General features: G+C 39.9%; 1 protein-coding gene across 2 annotated transcripts in view; it reads left to right on the top strand.

The window, feature by feature from the left end:
* The window catches only part of Papss2 (3'-phosphoadenosine 5'-phosphosulfate synthase 2), a 75,206-nt gene extending 49,729 nt beyond the window's left edge, over positions 1–25,477 (top strand). The window contains exons 4-13 of one of the 2 annotated variants that reach the window (XM_074078838.1): positions 488–626; positions 1,131–1,249; positions 1,368–1,481; positions 3,033–3,144; positions 8,092–8,106; positions 11,152–11,357; positions 20,064–20,199; positions 21,116–21,384; positions 22,747–22,976; positions 23,643–25,477. In XM_074078838.1, coding sequence (XP_073934939.1) covers positions 488–626; positions 1,131–1,249; positions 1,368–1,481; positions 3,033–3,144; positions 8,092–8,106; positions 11,152–11,357; positions 20,064–20,199; positions 21,116–21,384; positions 22,747–22,976; positions 23,643–23,784 — 1,482 coding nt within the window. In that variant the 3' untranslated portion in view covers positions 23,785–25,477. The remainder of the gene's footprint in view (positions 1–487; positions 627–1,130; positions 1,250–1,367; positions 1,482–3,032; positions 3,145–8,091; positions 8,107–11,151; positions 11,358–20,063; positions 20,200–21,115; positions 21,385–22,746; positions 22,977–23,642) is intronic. The other variant, XM_020156712.2, reaches the window with a different exon arrangement.
* The last annotated feature ends 777 nt before the right edge of the window (positions 25,478–26,254 follow it).

Raw genomic sequence — 26,254 nt, 5'->3', positions numbered from 1 at the left:
ATTTATAAAGAATAGAGATTTACTTGGTTTATGATTTTGGAGGCTGGGAAGCCCAAGTGCATGGTGGCAGCATCTGTTAGCATCTGGTGAGGGTGTTGTTGCTGTGTTGTAACATGCCAGAGGGCATCACATTGCAAGACAGAGGAAATGTGTTAGCTCAGGTCTCTCTCTCTTTTGAGATGAGGTCTTGCTAGGTTGCCCAGACTAACCTTGAACTTCTGGATTCAAGTGATCCTCCCCTCTCTTCAGCCTTCCTCTTGCTGGGATCACAGGCACACACCAGTATGCCTGGCTCTTTTTCCTAGCCACCAATCCTAGCAGGTCTTCACACTGATGACTTTACCTAGTCTTAATTACTTCTCAAAAGCTCCACCTTCAAAATCCATCGGCCTATGAATTTGAGGCTTAAGTTTCCAACACATGAACTATGGAAGACACGTTCAAACCACTGCAGACATCTTACATTCTTAAATGTACTGTTTTTCAGGATCGCGAGAATGCCCGAAAAATCCATGAGTCAGCAGGACTTCCATTCTTTGAAATCTTCGTAGATGCACCTCTAAATATTTGTGAAAGCCGAGACGTAAAAGGTCTTTACAAACGGGCCAGAGCTGGTGAGATTAAAGGTAAGAGAAGCAGAAAGCATCACCTGCTATGGTTATCCAGCCTGCAAGCTTCTGCTCCTGTCCTCAGAAATCTGTCTGGAGTTTCAAACTCTGTTTCCAAAACTGCATAGAACATACACAACTTTTTATCCAATCATAATCTGTTCAGTACGTCCAGGGGCTTATTACAATGTGGGGTTTTATCTTTTCAGAACTGTCACTTAGGCCATAAGCAAGTAAGTTCAGAAAATGGATGTTTGTGTGAGCATGGGAAGAGGGGGAGTTTCCTTTTTGCTCTTCTTTTTAATTCTAATCTGTTGTAGAGGACTTGCCCTTCACCAGATACTGTTAATTTGAAACTTTCCATATTGAAAATACAGTTGTAAATTTTCTTACTTTTAGCAAGAGGTCAGGGTGGCTGTTTTCTGTTATAATCCAAATTCTCAGTTTAATACATGTGTTACACCCTAGTGACTCAAAAATTATTCTGCTGGCACAGAAGTGACTTCCCCTGATGCCTTGCAGGATTTACAGGTATTGATTCTGATTATGAGAAGCCTGAAACTCCTGAGTGTGTACTTAAAACCAACTTGTCTTCAGTCAGCGACTGTGTCCAGCAGGTGATAGAGCTTCTGCAAGAGCAGGTAGGACCTGATGCCTCTCTCTCTCTTTTAACTTAATAAAGCCATAAGAGAGAATCTGTGCAGAAGCATTCTTTTTTAGTTTTCACTTGAAATTGTTGCCAATTCTTTTTCATTTCAGAGCATCGTACCTCATACTGTCATTAAAGGCATCCACGAGCTCTTCGTGCCGGAAAACAAACTTGACCAAGTCCGAGCTGAGGCGGAGGCTCTCCCATCACTATCAATTACCAAGGTAAGAGGGTACCAACTGTATGGATGACCAGAGGAGAATTAGGCTTAGTATAAGTCATTATACTAAGTCATAATATCTACAATTCCTCTTGATAATGAGGAAGGAATGAGCAAGAGATAGCTAATGTATATGAAGAAAAACACTTCATTTTTGCCATTTTTTTTTTTTTTAAATCTCTTCTCTGAGCAAATCTGTTCCCAAATCTTGCTACAAAGCAGCTGGTCCGTCCCATGAATGGAGGCAGTCTGGGAAAGTGACATCTATATTTACATAGGATAATTTACATAGCTGGCCTAATATCTCCAGTTATGCATAAATGCAGGCAGAAATCCAATAATTATTTGTTGGCAGTGGCTGAGAAGATAGATTGTCCAAGATGCAAGTTCTTCTTGGGCGATCAAGAAGGAGCCTGAAGAAAATAAAAAGCAACCCTGATCAAAAGTGCTACAAGGTCCCTAATCTTTTTGACATGCAAATTGCGCTCTTCTGTCACTGGGGAGAGTCCAGTCTGAGGAAAGAGGGAAGCAGTTTGGGTTGCATTGATTTTACTACCTAGAAGGTGTAAGATGCAACCCTGGCCAATTGCCCTTCACCTGACCTTTTTAGGGGTCAGCATTAGTTGATCCATACAAGATGATCAAGTCTTTAGGGGTACCTTTTTAATTACTCATTAAAACTTTACAGACTGTATGAGACGCAAGGTGAGTAGGGAACTTGCTTTAGCTCACAGAACCATACTCTAGTAAGTCATTACCAACTTGTCAACACAACCCCCGACTCTGTAAAATAAATACTGAGCACCCCAACACTCCACAGATGAGCAAACATTATAATTATAGTAATGCAGTATGATAGTTCTGATAATAAAAAGGTCTATAAGTTGGAAAACTTTTTAAAAAATCTAATAATTCTTTGAGCCACAGAGATGACAGGAAAAGTTTCAGAGCAATGATCCACGAGCCTGGTTTTAAAGGATGAAGAGGAATTTGCAGGCGAGTAGGAGAAGGATAGATGAAACACAGGACTGAAGCCACATGTATGTTCAGACTACACATCACCTGGTATTGGCAAATAGGTACCAACCAGGAGCAGAGGGAGGTGGAAGACCCTCAGTGAGTCCCAGGGGCCAGACGTTGAAGGGTTTGCAGTACCATGCCAATAATTTTGGGCTTTACTACAGACAATGGTTTGGCCAATTCAGTCAAATGACCAATAAGTAAGTGAAAAACACAAAGCCAAATCAGAATTTTTGTGGAAAAAAAAAAAGAATGAAGAGTGAATTTTCAACTCAGTTGCACATCATGGTGCTAGTTACAGCCTAGAGTTGTCAATTAAATTATCTCAGTTTGGACTGTTTTTACCACTTGTCCATGGGCAAGTTCTAGAATCATACCTATCTGTTCCTTTTTTCATAACCTGTGGAAACACTTAAACATGAAAAGGTCTGCCTCATGCTCCTATCACCTGAATAAGGAAGAACTGCCTTGGGGCCTCAGAGATGCCTGAGAAACAGGATTTATGGAACCTCCCATGGGGTTTTGTGTTTTGCAGGTGGACCTGCAGTGGGTCCAAATTCTGAGCGAAGGCTGGGCCACCCCCCTCAGGGGCTTCATGCGGGAGAAGGAGTACTTGCAAGTGCTACACTTCGACACTCTGCTAGATGGTATGTTTGCCCTTGTTTCTTACTCTTTATTACTAAAGAAAAAAATCTCTCCTAGAAGTCTACACAGGAGCTGTTAATTTTGCTTTGTAAATCTTATTGCAAAAATATTTAAATCATTGACAGTGTGCCCAATTCTATTACATATAAGTTTCCACTTTTATGATTTTTTTTTTGGTCATTCTAAAGGATTATTCATTATTTAAAACTAAGGAACTGAAGGTTTTTACTTGCACACAAAGCCAAGAAAATGTTAAGCCTACCACCTCCACCTGTTCTTGTCTGGTCCTGGTGTTCAGAAGCACCACTGCAGTCAGAACCCATCACTGGCTGCTAGGGAGCATCTGGGACAACCGAGCTGAGTACAAGTGACCTCACACGGCACCTCCTGTCCTCCACGTTGCTCCCATCCAGCAGTGTCTTGGCAGCTGCTTTCCTTGGTGGATGTTAAAGCGTCAGTGTTTGCACCCACACATGGGATATATTAGGGTGGCTTTATCCTATAAATTCCAACAGGGGCACAGACTAATGGCTTTTAGAAATCTGATTTGGTCAAGGTTGGAAGCATGTGTTATTCAGAAGGATTCCAGACCTTTCTATGATTAGTTCCTTCCTAGAGCTGCCAGATCTTGGGGAATAGCTGCCAATGGGGTAAGTGATGGTGCTAGGGTCACTTGAATTTATAATACTGACTAGGGCTTCAGACCGCTTAGGAAGAAAAATCAAATCAGATGTTTTTTTCTTGGAAAAGAAAAGCATGCCCTGGACTTGGCTTCTGCCTGGGGAATGGGGCATAACATCAGGAGCAAAACTCAAAGAGTGATCAGAACGGCCACTCCCCTTACTCCTCTGCTCTAACTGACCATACCCCACAACCTGAGGCCAGTTTCTCACATTAAATAACATTCCAGCCTGGGCAGTGGTGGCTCAGGCCTGTAGTTCTATCTACTTGGGAGGCTGTGATTTGAAGGATTGTGGTTTGAGGCCATCCTCGGTACATAGTTTGAGAAATTCCAACTCTAAAATGTAGCAAAATGGACTACAGGTGTGGCTCAAATGATAGAGTGGTTGCTTTATAAGAGAGAAGCCCTAAGTTCAAACCCTAGTCCCACAAAAAAATTCAAAGAAATATTGTTTGCTTCTAGCAAATAATAATAATAATAATAACAATAACACATATCTGCCCAGCATCTGTCTATTTTCAAAGCATTTTCCCAGGTATTATTTCATTCGATCTCTAAAAAAAGCACTGGAAAACAGGCAACTCTTGTTATCCACTTTACAGATGAAGAGACTGACTTAAGGTTAGTAGTGATTTGCTCAAGTTCCTATCATTTTTCAAGTAAGAACACAAGACCAGAATCCAGAGCCTCTGGAGTCTCCTGACTCCTCACAGGTAATCCTTCTACACAAGGCTGCTCTCCTGATGTCCTTTCCAATAGAATCTAGAAGGCCAGGATGTCTAAACAAGGATGGGTGACATTTATCGTAATGTCTTAATTTTGTCATATGCTGAACACAATTGCATCAAATATATGTCCCTGAACTCAACACCCAGTCACATACAAGAGATCAAGTATGAACTGTGGCCAATAAAAAAGTGGGCCACAGTGAAAAAAGGGGCCTCATTATAGCTAGTGCTACTGACCTGTGTTCCATGAAGAAAAATGCCAGGGCTGCAGATATGATTGCAGAGGTCAACATTAATGGAAGACTGGGGTCATTCGCCTGGGATCTAGAACTTCAAGGTAGGGAAAAAAGACATCCTAGAACTAGCAAAAAACAAAACAACAACAACAACAAAAAACCCTTGCATTTTGAGAAGGGGAGGAGAAGACATTTTCATGGGTTAAGAGTTTATGGCTTTGGGGCTGCTGGAGTGGCTCAAGTAGTAGAGTGCCTACCTAGCAAGTATGAAGTCCGGAGTTCAAACCCCAGTAATACAAAAAAAAAAAAAAAAATATATATATATATATATATATATATATATATATATATATATATACATATATATATACACACATATATATATAACATATATATGTATATATTTATGTATGTACATATAGATATATAAAGTCTATGGCTTTTGATGACTCCTGAAGAGCATCTATGACCCAAAAAGATGAAGACATCTAATATAGTTAATCCTTCTGAATAATCTAGGCAAAATCTCACTCCTTCCCTCTTACACCATTTCCATTTCATTTCATGGGCAAAGCACATTAATTTTCCATTTCTTATTTGCTCCTCACTACCATGAGGTGGATGAAACACTTAATACTGCTTTCATTCCCATGTAATCTTGATGTCTGTCCCCCAAGCTTACTGGCCCAGGGATATACATGAGCTCACTTTCCCATTGCTACTTGAGTCCTCTGGTTCCACTTCTTTCTGAAGCCTACACCCAACTGTTTGTGGGAGTCCCCAGGAGATATGTTTACTGTGTTCTTATATCAAGCCCATGGTCATTGCCACTTGCTGTGTGGATCTGTGTGGCTCTCTGTGCTCACAGCAGTGCAGATCCTGTCCAGTCACTCACTCACTACAGTTCTTGGTACTGATGGGGCAGTGGTTTATGGGCTTTTTCTCCGGTGAGAAGGAGAATGCTCCCTTCCTCTGTGTTTAATTCCATTGAGGAATCCCTGGGAGGTTGCCCGAACCCCACAGAATTACACTTGGACTCCATATGGATCTTTATCCTGTGCTCAGTGTGGCTATGTTAGGACTTCAAGACTACATACCATGCTGTTTCCATAATCTCTATTCCTTTCCAACCTGTAGTCCCAACCTGAAAGAATTTCTGGGACTTTCTTTAAGATTCCTTTTATTCTTATAGGAATTCTCTACTGGCTGTGCCCTCTGCTTCTGCAACCAGAGTCCAGTAGACACACTTATGCAGCCTGGTTATAGGCAGGACAGATTAAAAGCTCTGCCCCCACAAGCCTCCTCAATTCTTATGTAATTCAATTCATAAAAATTGGTACCAGGGCTATGATGTCCTGGCTACTTCTCTGTGTCTCAAATTAGTTTTGGCCTAACTAGAGGCAGAATGTCATAGAGGATAAGAATATGAATTATGAGCCAAACTGGCTGCATCATGTGTCAGTGATGAGCTATGAACCTGGGCCAAATTATTTTAACTCTCTGGGCTTAGTTCCCTCATCTCTGGAATGGGGATGATAACTACACAGGTAAGTTTGAAAGAAAGCCAAGTCCAATAAATAGTGGATACTCCATACATGTCAGCTGTTACCAAGAGCACACCCCCATTGCATACAGTTAAGAGAGCATGGAGCCTTGAAGAGACAAAGTGGCTCAGTCACAGTCACATCAGTTTGAAGTCACACAGATAAGAAAGTCATCATCCAGTAATAAATCCTGATTGATTGAGTACCTCATATGCACAGTTCATCTAGCTCCTGGGGATAGAATGGTCATGAAGACAGATGTGCACTTGCTGGACAGACAACACAACTCCTCTTCTGAGGGTTCTTCCCATCATTGAGTGTGAAACTTCTTTTTAAGCCAGAGAATTCTTTATTGCAGTGAAATCTGAGGCGATATGTGCAACAGATAAAGTGGAAGTGGGTAGAGCTTGGCCTTTCCCTTTTTGGAGAGCAGCCTGGCAGGCTGCAAGAAGCCAGTGGAAATACTCTACACTTGCCATACCGTGGCAGAATCTCTTGGTAGTGCCTGGTTTGACAGCTTTTGGACTGAGAAGACGGAGTTGAATTCTAAAACATGATTTAGTTATATATCACAGAGTGAGGCAAGGTATCATTCATATAGATATCATTTAATTTTAACCAATCCAGGAAGGTTTGTATCACTACCATTGAAAATTCAAAATGTTTTGTTAGCTACAGATACATGGCATTTTTCTCTATCATGAAATAACTGTAAATTTATTGATCACTTAAAATTGTTGTAAGCAATAATTTTATTCCCACCATGTCTCCTAAAAAGGTATTTTGTTTTAATTTTCTCAAAGGTTCACCATTTCCCCCCTGAATTTAAAAATAAAGCTCAGTCTATTCAGTCCAAAAACAAAACAAAACAATAAAAAAACCCCAAATCATTTGTTAGTGTTTATGGTAATTGTGTAGTGTGAGTTACTCTATATATTATTCAAGAACCTGCTTTATCATAATTGTAACGTATTGTGTCACTTTATCTCTCACTGACAATACACTTCCAGGTTGTTATAGACCCTTTCATCATAAATGTCACATCTAAATTTAAAAATGGAACATCAAGTTTATGTTGACTGATAGCATCTAGGTGGGATCAAGGTGTGGCTGCCTTGTGGGACTGACTTTCCAAGAAGGCATGAGAGTGCTTCACACACCAGCACTTACTACAAACCAACAACTCCAGAGTTGGATGTAGATTATCCCATCTCACCTGGATAACACCACTGTGAAGATATTCTGCCACATGAGGAAATAAGTAGTGAAAGGTTAAATAACTTACTGGAAGTTTGGATTCAAATCCAGGTTATCCTGGCTCTAACACTTGTACTTATTTTACTGGGCACACTTTCACATCCTCTAAATATCTGGGATTCTCAGATGTTTTAGGCCAATTTGCTTCTACATTTTTTTTCCCAGAGTCTGGTTTAGCAATCATTTGATAGTGGTTGTAACATCACATGTTTGCAAGAGATAACTTCTTGCTGAAATTACAGGGGTAATTAATATATGTTATAATAATTTTAAAACATGTAAGGAGAGCATATTGAATAATAGTCCATATAAATTCTGATTTGCCAATTTTTTTGGTATCATATATCCTGTATTTTTAAAAAATAGTATAACAAAGAGCTCAGTATATTTGTATGTTCTGCTTGTAAAATGTCATAATAGGAATTTGTTCCTTGACATTGCTGCTTTAAGATTATTTTGGTGGAGAGCTATAAACATGTTTCTTGTGTTTGTATTTCTCTAGGCATGGTCCTTTGTGGTATGTACTTTAACTTTCCAAGTACTTAAATTATTATAATTAGATATGTTAATTTTAAATTGTTAAAGATAAAATGAAAAAAATCTAAATTAACTGTTGGATTGTTATCAGCGCATGATCCAACCAGTTATGATAAAATAATATTAAATTCTTCTGTTGATTAAAGCACAAATAACAGGAAATTTCTGGATCAGATGAAGCTATTATTTATAATGTGTTTGGCTGACAAAAGTTAACTTGTTTCTTAATTACTATTACACATTTTATTCCTGGGTTCTTTAAAATTTATGATCCTCTTCTAATGACTATTGGTCCACTTTTAGTTTCATAAATATGGAAATTTTTTTCTATCATGTTTACAAAACATACTTAATCAATGAAGGAAAAAAATCCATTTTAGGTGTAATTTAAAGTGGATGCACCTGGTTGGATTGTGTATGATTTGTACTTAATTTGTTTGCAATGTGTGATTATGCATGAATTTAAATTCAAGCTATCATAATTGATAGTTACAGAAATGGGAATAAATATATACTTGTTGTGACTATAAATTTCTGCATTGTACCAGAATGAAGAGGTAAAATTTCGAAGATATCATTTATCTTTGGCATTGTTTTCTCTTTAAAAAGCCTAGTTGTAAAATAAAGATTAGTTTAGTTTCTGCCTAGAAACAGTTCTTTTAACCAATAAGCTGATCTACAAGGCTTAGCCTTTTGTTTTAACAAAAAGCTTAAGAATTATTTAAGCAAAAGAAACTTATGCAGTTGGATAGGAAGTTATCTGTTGGGCTTACAATGGTTAAAAACCACAATACTCTTCCAAAATGAGATATACTACAATAAAATAATGAAGGCAGTTACTGATTCGATGTTTAAAGTCACCGAGGATGTTCAGTGCAATTAAACTGTTAGATAAGATAAATATTAGAAAAAGAGAAAAAGGTGATAGGAAACCACAGTAAATCTGTTTCTACCATGTGGAATTACAGCTCCACACAGATGGGATCGGTTGATATTACTACCCTGTAGGACTGCTCTCCATACTGCCCCACTGGTTAGTCCCTTACCCTGACAGCCCTCAGCAAATGCTGCTTCATCACTGCCAATGTCAAGACCAAAGTGAAAGCGGCGCGGAGGCTACATTGGGCAGGGACCTAGTGGATTGGAGAAGGCCATGGCAATAGGAAAGTGAAGTGTCCCTTGGATTTCAGCGAAAACTTGGTGGAAGGCAGTGTTGCCTCCAGCACCCTCTCTGTCTTTTGCTTTGCATTTTGGTTTGTTTTATTTTGGTCAAGTCACTCTTTAGAAGCAGAATCAAACATCATGGTCTTTCTTTCCACAATGTGGTCAGTAAGCAATCCACAGGCAGCATGATTTTGAAATAGAATAAGAGCCTCCTGGGAGGTGTTACGTTTGTTAGCTTCTCTCCCATTTCCTCAACTGGACTATGTGCTGGATTTAATTATCTTTCATCATAAACCTCCATTAGTGCAGTTCTGTACTGTATGCCTCCCTGTTTCAGCAACCCAGGGACATATTCATTATTGATTATCCCGTTTTTCTTTTCATTTCTGTTTTGAGACAAGGTCTCACTGGTAGTTCAGGCTGGCCTAGAATGCGCTATGAAGCCCAGGCTGGCTTGAAACTCCCCACTTGAAGTTTAATGTTCTCTGCAAAGGAGCTGGCTGCACAACGGTCCAGGAACTTTGAAACAGAGTTATTTGAATAACAAAATCCTCACTTTTATATCTAGTTTTTGGTTTATAGAGGATCCTAAAGTATATTGCAGGATTTTATGATAGACTGGATTTCTTTATTGCTGGCAATTGCTATCTATATTTTGTGATGTTCTTTAGGTCCTAGTAAATTTTAGAGAGTGTTGAAAAGGTGCCAAGTGATATGTCTGGAAAGTCTGGGTTCATAGCTGCTAACATGAAGTTTAAGGTCCCAAAGGAACAGAACTTTTTAATAGTCTTTAACTCTGTCAGATGCATTCAATGCATTGGATTAAATGACTTTATTAATTGATACACATTTCCTCAAATCCTAAAATAACTGCATGTGTTTTCTCTAGAGTTCAATGTTGTATTTACCTCCCTCTCATTCCCTTCTGAATCTTAATTTCCCTAATATTCTTTTGTGTCACACACTTAACCAGGGCCCTCATTTTCTTACCTGTAAGTACAACTGAGAGATGGACTTATTTATTAGAATATTAGGGCGTCATTATAAAAGGTAATGGAGGTGATACTGTTTTGTAATTTATTTTTACATTGCCTGGCATCATTAAGAAATGAGAAGCAAATTTCATACTATTAACAACATTCCAAACTAAAAAAACAGCTACATCTTTTAACCATTTATCTGCAGATACTTAAAAAAAAGCCCTCTGAGTCATTAAAAAAAAAAAAAGGAGTCCAACAGGATGAACATATGTTTGTATGTGTATGTTCTATCTACATATGAGATGGGGGAGAGAGAGAAAAAGATTTAATTTTAAAAATTGGGGCTGGGGTGTGGCTCAAGTGGTAGAGTGTCTGCTTTGCAAACATGAAGACCTAAGTTCAAATCCCATTTCCACCCAAAAAACAAATTGGCAAACATGACTGTGAAGGGAGGCAAGTCCAAAATCTGGAGGGTGGGTGGGGTAAGCCAGAAGGTTAAATACTGAGAAGAGATGCAGTTCAAGTTCAAAGTCTCCTGCCTGGGAGAGTCCTCCAGAAGTTCTCTTCACCGACTCTTAGACAAACTGGGGCAGCCAACACAACCACATTTGTTTGGAGTTCTAAAGCCTTTCGAATGGACTCTCTGGAAGGGCACTGTGCATGTTTGAGTTTTCCTTAAAGAACAGCACACCTATGCTGGGGTGTGGTGGTGCATACCTGTAACCCGAGCACTCAGGAGGCAGAAGCAAGAAGGATGGCAAGTTAGAGGCCAGCCTGGGCTACAGAGTGAGACCTGGTCTCAAACACAAAAACAAAATGAACAACAAAGAATGGCACATCCTTAGATCTGGTACTCATACTTCCCACTGGTTTTTCCACAGACGGAGTGATCAACATGAGTATTCCCATCGTACTGCCAATCTCCGCCGATGATAAGGCACGACTGGGAGAGTGCCCTGAGTTTGTCCTGACCTACAATGGCCGGAAGGTGGCTATCTTACAAGACCCTGAATTCTTTGAGCATAGGAAAGAGGAGCGTTGTTCCCGTGTGTGGGGGACAGCATCTGCAAAACACCCCCATATCAAAGTAAGTTGCAAAAAAATTTGGAAGGGCTTTCTTGATCTATTTCAACCGAGAACAAAATGAATTTTTAAAAAATTCCTTCATGGAGCACTTGGAAAAACTGAGGTTAAATGGAAGACTGCTTTTCTAAGGTATGTTTTGCCAGGTGCCTTGAGAGAGCTTTTTGAAAAGAAATCTTTCTGCTTAAGAGCTGGCCTTGATGACCTCCTGTGTCCTAGATCCTGTGATCTAGCTGCTTCCTCAGCTAAATGGACAACGTGACGAGAGGAACAAGATTGCAGCAGTAGCTATGCACAAAACCACAACTAGAACTTGCAATCCTGTTCACCTTGAAAACGCACAAGGGAAATGCACACAGAAGGGGTCCAACTAATCACTGGAATGAAAACTCAGAGTTCATGCTCTGTGGCCAGTGAGTGGGTCAATGACATCTTTTCAGCCAACAAAAATCAGCATGGATAGAGGCTGAGTTCCCAGGGGAAAGATAGTACATTATCAGTGGATATTTTCAAGGTTGAAAAATGTATTCATTTGACTAGGATCATTTAGGTTCCATCCTCCCTAAAGGCAAAATAGACTAAACCTTTCTGGATTCCTTGGCAAACTCTTAACTGTTGTTAGCAATCAGTGGGGTGGGAGTGAGGGGGTATGAAGGAATCACTGGATGTAGTTCATTTCCCACAAAGAAAAATATGTGAAATTGAAGGCAAAAACCATTTCTCACCCAAGATAAAGGCAGTAGGGTGGAAATGAAGAGAGATTTATACTACTAATTTGACATCTCAAATTCCCCAGACAGAGCAACTTTGAGCCGGCTCACAGGTATCACCAAGAGCAGTCACGGCCTAGAAGGTCACGGCTCTGAGGAGCCCTGTGATGATGAGGCACACTGCTTTCTTTTCTTCACTGATGAAAGGCAGGGGCCAGACCAAAATAAGTCTAACATCTCTTCCAGCTACATGACCCTGCATATTTTTGTTTTGTTTTGGTTTGTTTTTTTTGGTTTTTGTTCTTTCTTCAGTTATGAAATGTTTCAAAATAGGAAGGAACTTTTCAAGGCCCCTGTTGGTGGCCTCTGGGGCCTTCTTAATCAGAACACAAGCAGTCAGTGGGCAAACATGACAGCTTTTTTTTTTTTTTTTGCTTATCAGACACAACAATCTGCCCTCCAGAGAGGCATCTCTAATCTTTTGCCTATGATCATTTCTTTTTTGGCAGCACTGGGATTTGAACTCAGGGCTTTGCGCTTCCTTAGACAAACGCTTTCCCACTTAAACCACTCCACCAGCCCTGCCTCTGACCATCTCTTTCTTGATTGTAGTTTTACAGGCTTGGGATTTTATCTTCACTCAGTGACCCAAAGAATAATGGACTGTCATTACCCTAGCTCAGATATTTCTGCTCTTCAAATCTAACATCTACATGACTTGCACTAAAAACACAGCAAAACAAAACTCTAAGGAAGCTCTAACATGATCTTTTCCCCTTGTGTTTCACCAAGTCACCAATTGCAGTCAGAGTTTCATAGAAGCCAGGGAGTGTGGTAGCCTGACTTGTGAATTTGACAATATTGTCACTGCCTCTGTAAACATTCCCAGTGCACTAATGGTGAGAAATGGGCCATGGCTAACCAGAGAGAAGCCACTCACCCTGCATATACTACACTCAGGTTATTGAAGGTACATTTAGCAAGCACACAACATATGAGTCTTGCTGGAAAAAGAACTCTTCATTGTGTATGTGTTTAATACCCTGAAACTCACAGTTATGCTGTGACATAGTTTTTTTTTAATTAAATGGCCCAATGTATGCACATATGAATTAAAAAAAACCAAACTCAAAAACTTCCAAAAGTTGTCATTCCCAAATAATCATGAGCCTTCTTGTATTTCTATGTGGCACTGGGAATGATATTTGCAGAAAATGGTTAGTCGCCAAGGAAATGACCTGTCTTCCACATCCCCTCACCTGCATGCACTCAGGACCTTATGTTCAAGGCCTCTCTGAGTCAGTGAGTGTGGAACCATGTGACATGACCTCAGAGGAAATCATTAGGAGGAGCAGGTGAAACTTGTAAAAATAATGTGTGGAGGAGCCTTGTTGCTTTTTATCCATGGCTCTCAAAGCTTTTCCAAGCAGTAATTCTTTCTCACAATACTCTTGTGAATTAGGTAAAAATCATTAACTCCCACTTACAGATGTAGAAATCAAAAGAGCCAAGTATGACTTCCCATGAAAGGAAAGGAATAAGAGGTTTTATATCCTTTCATAATGAAGTCCAAATGTCAGTTGGATCAACAGAATCACCTAGAGAGTTTTAAAAATTATCCAGAGTGCACCAAGTATGGGAGCATATGCCTGTAATCCCAGCACTCAGGAGGCAGAGGCAGAAGGATCCCTGAGTTGTAGGCCAGCCTGAGCTCTATAGTGAGAAACTGACTCAAAAAAATAAAATCAGGGTGACTCGAGACCAGGAGGACAATTTGAGGCCAGCCTGGGCAAAAAAGGTTGCCAGACCCCATCTTAATCAATAGCAGGGTGAGGTGGTGAGCACCTGTCATCTCAAGCTACACAGAAGGCTGAGATCAGGAGGATCAAGGTTCCAGGCCACTCGGGAAGTAGAGGAAATTAGTAAGACCCCATCGCAATGAAAATGTTGAGTGTGGCAGCACACAACCTGTCGTCCCAGCAATGCAGGATGCCTAAAATAGGATTGTAGTCCAGGCCTGGGCAAAAAGCACAACCCTATCTCAAAGTAAGAAGAGCAAAAAGGGCAGGAGGCATGGCTCAAGCAGTAGAGCACCTGCCTAGCAAGTGCAAAGCCCTGAGTTCAAACCCCAACTGGATTCCACCCTCCCAGATTCTGATTTAATTGGCTTGGAGTCAGGCGGGTCCATGGGGGGTTAAAGTCCCCATTTAGCACGGCTGTGACGGTTGAGAACCACATCGTTTGACAATTGTTTGGAACTGTTTCCTGCATGGATCCACGTAGATATATCCTGAGAGTGCCTCAAATTCAACATTCTCAATCTATCCCCAGACTTGCTCCCCCTTGTGTGTCTTCTGTCCCCGTGACGGCTCCACCATCCAGACCGATGCCATTCTTGCTTCTTTTCTCTCCCTTTGTTCATTCAGTCACAGAGTTCTGACAGTTCTGCCTCCCACATATTACTTGGATTTATTCACTCATCAGTTCCAATTTGAGCCAGGACATTTCAATTTTCTCCCTGTCTCTAGCCTTCCTCCCCTCTATTCCATTCTTAGCCAGAGTGATCAGTCCTACCTTTTTTTGGGAGCCCCTTTGCAAAAATAGGATGATCTCTTAGCCTTTACCCCTACTGCCCAACATATTTTCTCCAGTCATTTAGAACCTGGTCCTTAGATCATGTTCTTATGTTTGCACATGCTTGTCCCTTGGTTTAGGTCATCTTTCCACTCCTACCTGCTCACCTTTTTCTTTCCTTGAAGACAGCCTAATGCTGTCTAAATGCCCAGTAGTATGACTAAATGCTCTTCTCTGTCCTCCCAAAGCAATTTGTATCTGTCCTGTCTACACCTGTGGCAGGCAATGCTGAACGTGATATGGAAATATCAGCCTGGGGGCCACTGATGAGGACCAGTGGGTACACCTGGCTTGTAGGAGGCCTAGATTGGGATTCTGGCTTTAGTAAGACAGCTGTGTGCACTTGAGTACTACCATTTCCTCTCTGTAAAACCATCTTCTCATCTGAAAATATAGGTCATTAAATCTACAGGATCTTTAGGTCCCTTAAAGCTCCAGATTCCACAACTCTGATAGACATGTCAGAAGCGAATGTATGTTCTCCATTTGTGTTAGTTTTTCTTCTCAATTCTCTTCCTGAACCCTTTCATCATGACCTTATTTTTCCTGAACCAAGTATTTCTTCTAGTTTCTTTCTCCTCTCTCTTCATTCTGATGTCTGACCTTCCATTCTCAGCCTCTCCTCTTCTTCCAATTTGTGCATTCCTTCATCCTCTCCAGATTTTTTTTGCATCTTCCTCCCTCTGTCCTTTTTTAGCCTATTCTATTCCCATAACTTTCTTAGACTTCATTCTAGTCTCATTGACTCCTCCTTTGTGCATGCTTGTCTGTGATTCTGAGCCCTGTTCCTCTCTTTGCCAGTTCATGAGATTCATTCATCTCAGTGCATGCAGCTCTGCAAAGCCCCTAGCTGTGGTCCTTCTGTCTTTGACAGGAGGCTCAGAGGGGAGTGTAGACTTCCAGACCACAAAGCCCTGGACCTCTCTTCCTGATAGCTGGCACAATTCTAGAGTTGGAACACCTTAGAGAGAGAACTACCCTTGGAGAGTTTTCCTCCAAAAGCACAGTTTGAACATTGTTTTTCACAGGGACACGCTTTTAGACTGGGTAGCGAATGATGTTGGTTTAATTCTGCCTTCACCAGTCCAGCAATACAGTATAAGGATAGTGTGGACCCCTAGCGTTCAGAATGAGTTACTGCACCGCCAGGGATTTGAGGACAACGGTTTCAAAATTTCATTTGTGGTCTAAGTAATATGTCATATGGGTATTTGCAAATATTTGTGTTCAGTGATTCGTCTGATCACACAGTTTAGAAAAAGAGCCATGAAAACAGGACTAAATTCGTTGTACATTTACCCTCTCTCTACCCCAGGGTTTTTCAAACTCAGCAGTATTGACATTTTGATGTAGATAATTCTTTGTTGTGAGGTCTATACTGTGCAATATATGATATTTAATAGCATTTTGACCTCTACACGCTATTCCAGTTGTGACAAATTGTCCATAGATATTATCAAATACCGCTGTGAAAGGCAAAGTCACCCTCTGCAGAGAACCACCACTCACCCAGCCCTCCATTCCCTGAATCCCTCTGGTGCAGGTAGTTGTACACCCCAATATCTGATTACAACAGGGAATATGAGTCAGAGATACACCAGCTCTACCTTTGTGTCTTCTTACTAGTTGTTTTAAGACAATCAGCTTTCTCTCACTCGCCTATGCCTCCCTGTACTATATTAATATTTAATTTATAATGTTCTCAATATTCATCTATGTTGTATTTTGACAGTATATCCTCCTGTTTTTTAAAGACTGATATCACCATTTATGTACCCATTCATCCACTATTGGACATTTGGGTTGCTTCCATCTCTTAGCTATTGTGAACACTTGCTATGAACACAGGTGTACAGATGTTTTCTTCAACATTGTTTCATTTCTTTTGGATGTAAACATAGAAGTGGGATTGCTGGATCATATGGTAGTCCTATTTTTTAGGAACCTCCATACTGTTTTCATAGTGGTTGCATCTTTTACTAATCCCATTGCACAGGGGTTCCAATTTCTCCACATCCTCATCAACACTGACTTCCTGTATGAGGTATGAGTGATATTCATTGGGATTTTGGTTTTCATTTCCCTTATAATTCATTCCTGTATTGGGAGCTTCTTTTCCATATGCGTCTGTCCTTTTGTAGATCATATTTAGAAATATGTCTGTTCAAGTCCTCTGCCCATTTTTTTAAATTGTGGAGTTTTTAATTTTTTGTGACTGAGTTGTGGAGCTCAATGTGTATTCTGGATATTGGCTCCTTACAACATGATTTGCAAATACTTCTCCCACTTAATAGATTGTCTTTTCACCTGGCTGATTGTCCTTTAATGCAGGAAAGTTTTTACATTGAAAATAGCCCCATTTATCTATTTTAGCTTTTGCTATCTGTGCTTTTGGTACTGTGACAATCCTGATGTTATGAAGCTTCTCCCCCTGTATTTTTTCTTAAGAGTTTTATCATTTTCAGTCTTATTTTTATGTCTTCAATCTGTTTTGAGTTAATTTTTATATATGGTGTAAGATAAGGGTCCATTTCATTCTTTTATGTATGGATATCTTGTTTCCCTGGCACTTTTGTTGAAGAGACTTTCCTTTCCCCCAGAGAATGGTCTTGGCATCCTTGTCAAAGGTCTTTTAAGAAAATGGGGGTTAGTAGTCTGTATTTAGCACTAGATGTAGATTTTGCTGCTCTTTGGAGATATTCTTTTCTTTTTAAAGGGGGTATAAGTGAAGGAGACCACATCTTTTAAGAATTTCATAGAAATTGTACTAAACAATAATTAACTGGTAGAAAAAATTCTGATTTTTTTCCTAGAACCTCTATTTTGGGTCTTTATTGAGGATAGCCTAATGTATGTCACACTATATTAGGAATGTGCTAGGATGGTTCTCAAAATGTGGTCCACAAAACCCTGGAGGTATCCCTGACCTATCAAGAGAATCCCCAGATTTCACTGTGCTCATGATACTAAGATATTATTTGCCTTTTTCACTGAGTTGACATTTGCACAGCTGATCCAAAGGCAACTGTGGGTAAAACAGGTACCTTAGATTCCAGCTAGTGATGACTAACTGTACCCGTGGTCATTGAAGTCTTCATCACCACACACTTGCCGTAAGAATGTTAGCCTCACTTAAGAATGTTCTTGATGATGCTGTAGAAAATGATTAGTAAGTCTTGAGCCAGATATGGTGGTGTACGTCTGTAATGCCAACCCTCAGGAGGCTAAGATAGGAAGATCTTAAGTTTAAGGTCAGCCTGGCCTACATAGTGAATTCCTCCCTCAATAAGCAAACAAAAATTCAAACAGACAAATAAAACAAGCATCTTAACCCTTGAGTCTGTGACTTTTTCATACCATGTTCCAAACTGGAAGTGCTTCTATTACATACATCAATGGCTGATTAGGGAAAAGAATTTGTGTGATGTCACTTTTTTTTTTCATGAAACACCATTTTTACTTGGCAGATTGGGTAACAACTGTTGTTATCCAGACTTGAATATTTGGCAGGTATTTTCCAAAAGGAACAAAGTGTTTCACTTCTGGTAAACACCAGAGATTATTTATTAGTTGACAATCATTAATCTTGAGGCTTCAAGCCATAAGCTTGGCAGCTCCACAATACTTAGAAAACTTTCTGTGGAGACAAGGAGTGACATTAATAAATGTATGTATATGTTTAAAATCCCAAAACAAAATATGACAGGATTTGAAGATTGACATGACCACCCATGGTAAAAGATTCATTCAATGGATTTTTAATGTAACACAGTATGAAAATGCATTAAGTTTCTGATTCCACAGTGCCACATATCTTTTAAAAATAACCTCTTTTCTTGGTGGTTCACACTGGTAATCCTACCTACTTGGGAGGCTGAGATTGGGAGGATCACAGTTCAAAGTTAGCACAGGCAAACAGTTCTTGAGACCCCATCTTCAAAATAACCAGAGCAAAATGGGACTGGAGATGTGGCTCAACTGGTAGAGTGCCTGCTTTGTGGGTGTGAAGCCCTGACTTAAAAACCTCAAACAAACAAAACAACCTTAAAAAGCAAAAAGATAAAAAGAAAAAAATATATTTTTTAAATATCAGCACTTGAAAGCTGGGCATGAATGGTGGTGCACATTTATAATCCCAGCACTTCAGAGGCTGAGGCAAGGGGATCCCAAGTTTGAGGTCAGCCTGGGCTATACAGTGAGATCCTGACTGGGGTTTGGGGGTAGGAAAAAGGCACCTACTACATTTTCGTATAGTATCAAAGAATATCCACAATTACATAAAAAGACTATTCAAACACTTTTCTTTTTTCCAACGACCTGCCTCTAATTTGGGTGGTCTTCCTTTATATACTTTCACCAAAATAAGACATTGCCACAGATCAAATACGGAAGTAGATATGAGAGTCCAGTTGTCTCTTGTTTAGTCAGACATTAAAGAAACTTGCAAATGTGTAAAGTAATGCCATACTTTCTATATTTTGGGGAGGGGTGGGCAGAGATGAATTTTTTAACTTAGTGTTATTTATGTTAACATGTAATCAATTTATTAATGTTAATTTTATTCTTATTTTTTGTTTCACAATGTAACTTTAATGTCCTATACTTGAAACATTTGTAAAAAAAAGACTGATTTGTCCTCCAATTATTGTAGCCAGATAAAATTAGCACATCCAAATGAAGTGGTACATATAAAACTAATCCAGTGATGGATAGCTTACACTTTCATAGTGTAGGAAATGGCAGAGGGATGGAGGACATGCAGAATCTTTATTCCATAGTCACATTCAGTACGATTATTATTATTATCACTTATTATTGTACAGGGGGCCCATTGTGACATTTACAAAAGTTCTTACAGTATATCACAGTTGAATTCAACCCCTCCATCATTCTCTTTTATCCCCTCTCCTCCATTTTTAGAATAGTTTCAGCAGGTCTCATTTTTCCATTTTCATGCATGAGTACATAATATTTCTACTACATTCAACCTCCTTCACCCTTTCCTTACATCCTCCCTTAATGTCAGTTTTAAATGAATTAATAACATTTTAAAAAGCTTCTTGGATTGAATTTCTAATATAGAGCATAATGATAGATATAACCCACATAAACAAAAGCTTCTTGGGTGATTGAACCCAGGGCCTTGCACATGCAAGTCTCATGCTCTACCATTGAGCTGTACCCCCCAGCAATTTTTAAGACTATAAAGAAGTGAAGAGACCGAAAAGTTTGAGATATTCTGTGTTACCAGTGCTGAGGATCTAGATAAAGTTCCTCAATGGTGATCCAAGATTGGTCAAAGAAGGAGAACATTTTTCATATAGAACAATGTTAACCACTGGCAACTTTAATAACATTCTTTCCAGATGGTGATGGAAAGTGGGGATTGGCTGGTTGGTGGAGACCTTCAGGTGCTGGAGAGAGTAAGGTGGAATGATGGGTTGGATCAATACCGCCTGACACCTCTGGAACTCAGACAGAAATGTAAAGAAATGAATGCTGGTATGTATGCTGACTCGAATGCATTTGTGAATACTCCTTACCACCCTCTGAATAAAAAGTTAAGGATATCAGCAATAAGCATTTAAAAAAAAAAAGAACACATCTATTAACATGTCTATGATATAGAAAGTTTAAATCTGTACTGTATTCACATACTGGAGAACTCTGCAATAGTTTAAAGCGTACACTGACACAGAAAGATACCTAAAATGTATTCATTAAGGAAAAAAGCAAATTGCAGAACAGTATGTATAGCACAATCATATTTTTGAAATCAAATAGTTTTAAAAACCCTAGCCTGTTTGTGCATATAGATGTGCCAAACAGCTGATGACAACAGCTACCACTTAAGGGGATGGAACTGAACCAAGGAGAAGGGGAGATTTTCATATCTTACTCTATACATTTTGAAAGAAGAGAGCAAAAAAGTAATAGGATTATTGGTTGTTTTCATTTTCTGTTTTGGGCTTTTATATATTTCCCAAGTTTTCCACAATGGGTATCTATTAACTACATTTCAGAACCAGAAAGAAAAAAAAAAAAAAGACTTTCACAAGTGTGTCACTAAGTGGAGTAGTCCTGAAGATTTCTTTAAAGTGAAGGTGAAGGTGTTTTTATATCTGTGGATTGTTGGCCTATGCAAGGGCTCCAGAAAACATTGCTGACAATTATTCATCCTCCTCCAGAATGAGACTAGAACCTGAGCCTTGCTTTACGGGAACCATCCTGGCAGAAGTTGTTTTCAGTCCTGAGTCATGCTCTCCCTTATTATGCATTATGTTCTCCAGCTGATTATCAAAAGCAAATGCACTTAGTGAATGCTCTGAACAGTAAACATACTTTGGTTTTCCCTTCTGTCCTCGTGAACAGGCAACACTGTGTGTTTCTTTGACCTCAGCTTTTCTGTTTTTCCCAGATGCAGTGTTTGCATTCCAGTTGCGCAATCCCGTCCACAATGGCCACGCTTTGTTGATGCAGGACACTCGCCGCAGGCTCCTGGGGAGGGGCTACAAGCAACCCGTCCTCCTGCTCCACCCTCTTGGGGGCTGGACCAAGGATGACGATGTGCCTCTGGACTGGCGGATGAAGCAGCATGCAGCTGTGTTGGAGGAAGGGGTCCTGGATCCCAAATCAACCATCGTTGCCATCTTTCCATCTCCCATGTTGTATGCTGGCCCCACAGAGGTAAGCCATGCTCTGAGCTGGGTTATGGCCCAGAGCACATGCTCAAACTTTATTCAGAAGAGTAAATGGGTCTCTGGGATCCTTTGTCCTCATGAGCAGATTTCTAGGATCTTCTGGCCTCTCTTCCTTTTCCAATTTAATAATATTTCCATTTTAGCAGGGCACAGTGCCCATGCCTGTAATCTTAGCTATTTGGGAGGCAAAAGATCGTGAGCATTATATTCAAGGCCAGCCTGGGAAAAGTTTGAGACTTTATCTCAACCAGTAAGAAACCTGTCATGGTGGCACATGCCTGTCATCCTAGCTACTTGGATGCATAAATAGAAGGGTCACAGGTCAGACCAGCATAAACATATACGCAGCACCCTATCTGAAGGAGAGTGGTAGAGAGGGTGAATTCAACAATGATATATTGTAAGAACTTTAGTAAATGTCACATTGTAGCCCCAGTACAACAGTAATACAATATAAAAAGATCCTACTTGAAAAATAGCTAAAGCAAAAAGGGCTAACGGCATGGTAGAGCATCTGCCTAGCAAGCACAAGGCCTTGAGTTCAAACCCCAATATCACCAAAATAATAATACTAGTGTTTCCATTTTGTATTTGTAAAGATGCTAGGAACATCAAGTCAAACCTATCATACATTGCCTTGAGAATATGGAGGTTGGCATGTGAATGGAGGAGGTTATGAAGTTATCTGGGTTATAGGGCAAGTTCTATCTAACCTAATATTTACTAGTTTCAATTACTCTGAATGATCCACCATGCCCTGTGGACATTTTGAAAAGATAAGGTCTCCCTTTCAATATAACACAGTAAGCCCATTGAACAGAGAGTTTAATGAATTAATCCTCTTTAGTCATATCAAAGTTCTAGACCCCTAGCTTCCTTCTCCAGCCTTTGTATTTCTGTCTGCACTTTAAAGAGAGCGAGTTTTGTGTTGAACTGAAAGGTAATTAGTTCACTACTAGCAGTTGGATAATGAGATGTTGGAGTTTGTAATTTGCTTTAAACCGATTTATCTGAAGGAGAAGGGAATGGAAAGTAAAATTCACATAGTTCGGTATGACAATAAGTTCTGAGCATCACTGGTCTGCTACCTGTTTGGAGAAGAGAGTAGGAAATACAACCTTGAGGTCTAAGAAAAGGATTCCTGTGATTCATATCTTTCAAGCTCCTATCCACCCAATATTTCAAAGTCTGAAGAAGAGAGCACACAGCCTTAGGACTCACTGCCTTTCTTGTGACTTTTTGACCTGCATCATCAAATCACTTTTAAACAGAGTTAAAGTATCCATTAACAGAGGCCCACAGATTCAGCCCATGCTGATCGTCGTGTCCCTTACGTGATGTTTTGTAGGTCCAGTGGCACTGCAGGTGCCGGATGATTGCAGGGGCCAATTTCTACATTGTGGGCAGGGATCCTGCAGGAATGCCTCACCCTGAAACCAAGAAAGACCTGTATGAACCCACCCACGGTGGTATGGTGTTGAGCATGGCCCCTGGCCTCACCTCTGTGGAAATCATTCCATTCCGAGTGGCTGCCTACAATAAAACCAAAAAAGCCATGGACTTCTATGATCCAGCAAGGTGGGTTTTCATAGGAAAATTATTTAATTGACACCTTGCACGATGAGGCAAAAATTTTGCTGTTTGGAAAACACTCCAGTGCATTTTCATATGCTCCCAATTGGGATGAGAGTCAAGACCTTGTCTTTACATTCTGTGCTCCCTGTAGTTATAGATGTCCATTGCATGTAGTAGATGGTCGTAAGTATTCCTTTTGGAGCTGGCGATGCAACTCAGTGGCACAGCACTTGTCCAGCATGCGTGGAGCCCTGGGTTTCAGCTCCAGCACTACAATTTAAAAATTATTTTTTTATTACTCATCCCTTGAACATGCACCAAGTGCCTAGCACATTAAGTGAAAGGAAATGACATAGAAAAAATTTTATGAATATTTATGGTGCACTCACTCCCATGCTGAGTGCTCACAGAAAGTTGGCAGAGATATAAAAGACAGCCCCTGGCCTCAAGATACGTCTTTGAACAGAATAGGTACAGAGTAAATATTGACTACCAAGCTCGGTTATTTCCTTCTTCTACAAGTTCCTGACCTGAAGATTTAGAGAACTACCCATTTTCAATGATGCAGCATTTTACAGAAAGAAAAAAAAATTCGTAACTCATTCCAGGAATCTGTAAGGCCGAAAGTACTTACCTACACTGAGTTCTTTTGTTGCAATACTGTGACAGGCACAACGAGTTTGACTTCATCTCAGGAACTCGTATGAGGAAGCTCGCCAGGGAAGGAGAAGATCCCCCAGATGGCTTCATGGCCCCCAAAGCATGGAAAGTCCTGACAGATTATTACAGATCCCAGGAGAAGATCAACTAAATGCCCTTGGGCTCTAGAGTCTCTCTCTGAAGTGCTCTTTGATTACTTTTTCTATTCTTGTGATTAGATGCTTTGTATCCAATTGCTTCTCAATGACTGATTTTAAAGATAGTATTCTATAATGAAGTAAAAATGTGCCTATAATTTATAAACAACTTCATTATATATTTTAAAGTCAAACAGAAGACTAAATCTTAGCAGGTAAAAGTAATACTATTAGACATTTGAGAATGAAATTAGCTGTGTTCTCTACTGCATCTGAGCAGGTAGATCCCAGATTTCTTAAAACTTTGACCATGTGTCTAGTTTACTTGCCAAAAAGTGAAGCATGTTTTCCAACTTAATCTTTCTAACCTGCAATCCCCCATGTCACATACCAGTAGGAAGATAAATCAGATGAACAGCCCCTTTTATACAACGACCAATATATATAAATATACACTATGTATTTATATATAATCATTTTAAATGAGATGTGGCTTACATCAAGATTCTCGCTAATCTTTTGCCTCCTGACTGTACACAGCCTTACTCCCCAGTGTCCTAAGTGTTGAAGACCTGATGGGAGAAACCAAATGTGCAATAATGTGAATTTAATCTTAGAGACCTATGCAACCTACTTCTGACATGAAAGTTAGCCTAATACGAAGAGAAGCCTTAATGGCCTGTGCATAATAACTCCAGTTAAATGGTGACTTTTAATAGTGTACAGTGCTCTGATGAAAGGATTTGTAGCAAGGGATCAAACAATCTGTCCATACCATGAAAAGTTATTTTCCCTCCTTTGCTGCAATCATTGTGTGGCCTACAAAGAGGCTGGGCCTATCTGCAGCAGCATCACCTGTAACAAAAATCATTGAGGAGCTGGCAGGGCGCTCAAACTGGAAATGACGGCGGGAAACATCAAATCTGAACTTTTCATCTTAGTGGTGAAGAACCCGAGACAATATACATGCAATGTGCTTTGTGCACTGAAGCGTACTATAACCAACACACAGAATTGGTATTAGCAAGTGCTGGTGGCACTGCATGAATGCCCAGGTCACTTGACTCCCAATTTGGTGCTCTGTTTACACCAGAAAAAACAGGATCTGAGTCTGAGTCTCTTCAGCTGCTTAATGCTCCTTGGTTGGAGGGTGCTTACAAAGCAGCCTTCCTGGATACCAAAAGGTGCAGGGTTTTCTAAACTCCACTGATATTACTGTAGTTGAAATACAAACATTTCCAAAGACTCAGCTGTTCTAAGGCATCCTCTGGTGGTTTTATTTCCTGAGAGGTAATCTTTTGTACTTTATGGCACTTTTTATACCTGGGTCTCTCTGGAAGAGACTTAACTGGAAAGAGAAAACTGTGATTTTTTTTTTACCCTAATCATTTTGTAAATGCTAAGTAATAAAAGTTCTTTTGAGAATAAATTACATACAATGGCCAGCAAAGTTTGTTTTTTAACAGTATAGTGCCTATATTCATTTAATCAGAGGGAGCCACTTTTGCCTTTTTAAAAAACAGCATATTTATTGAAAACATGAGCAAGACTGTAGTGCCTTACCAAATGTATTCTATGATCTTCATAAACATATTTTAAACTGCTCTTTGGCTGTATTACCACACCTGGTGCAGATGACTACTTCTGTGTACAACGGATGCTTGATCTTATTTTAATAAATTTCTCAAAACAAAAGCTGAGTCTTCTGTTCTTTGTAACACCAAGTGTGGGCTGGCCACATGGCTGCTGACAGTGTGTGACTTTGTGTAACTGGAAAGACAGCAGCAACAACAACTCTCCTTAGGACCATAATTCAGAAAGCGTTTGGCCTTGCTTGTGTCATTTTCTAACTTCTCCTTTAGATGTAAAAGACTCATGATCTCAGTCAGGAACTTACCTCCATCTTTTCAGGGGTAACTGTGTTGTTCAGGGGCCTCTCCCTGCAATTTCACTGCAAGAGGACTTGGCTTTTTCCTCCTTCCATTTCAGAAGCTGAAGCTATCTTCCTTGCTTCCTTTTTCTCATAGGACCAGATTGTGTTCTCAAAGTGTCTCCATGGAGTTTCACCAGCAGGCTTAGAAATAGTTGAAGGTTTTTTTGTTTGTTGTTTTCTTCTCAGCCATCCCCATAACGCCACTAACCTGAGCAGCTGCTACTTTTGTAGGCACAAATAAAAGTTTCCTGCTTCCATCATGCTTTCAGTGGCCTTCAGGCATGCAGGTTTGTTTTGTTTCTTCTTAAGTGATACTCACTTCTGTTCTGAAGACTTCATGCATTTTTTTGCTACTGATCCTCACCCTAAATAAAGCCAACTCAAAGCTGTAATTGGTAGCCCCTCTCATTTTGTATCTAGATCTTGTGGCAATTAGCAGAACAGAGTAGGTATGTAAATCCACAGAGGTGGAAGTGGTGCTGAGGGAGTACTCCAAACTGTTCAAGGCAGTATGAAAAAAATCCTGGAAAAGCATATGTAAATCATTTGGT

The sequence above is a fragment of the Castor canadensis genome, chromosome 7 (assembly GCF_047511655.1).
Source record: "Castor canadensis chromosome 7, mCasCan1.hap1v2, whole genome shotgun sequence".
In the NCBI taxonomy this organism is placed as follows: domain Eukaryota; kingdom Metazoa; phylum Chordata; class Mammalia; order Rodentia; family Castoridae; genus Castor; species Castor canadensis.
This window is presented reverse-complemented; position numbering and strand designations above follow the sequence as displayed.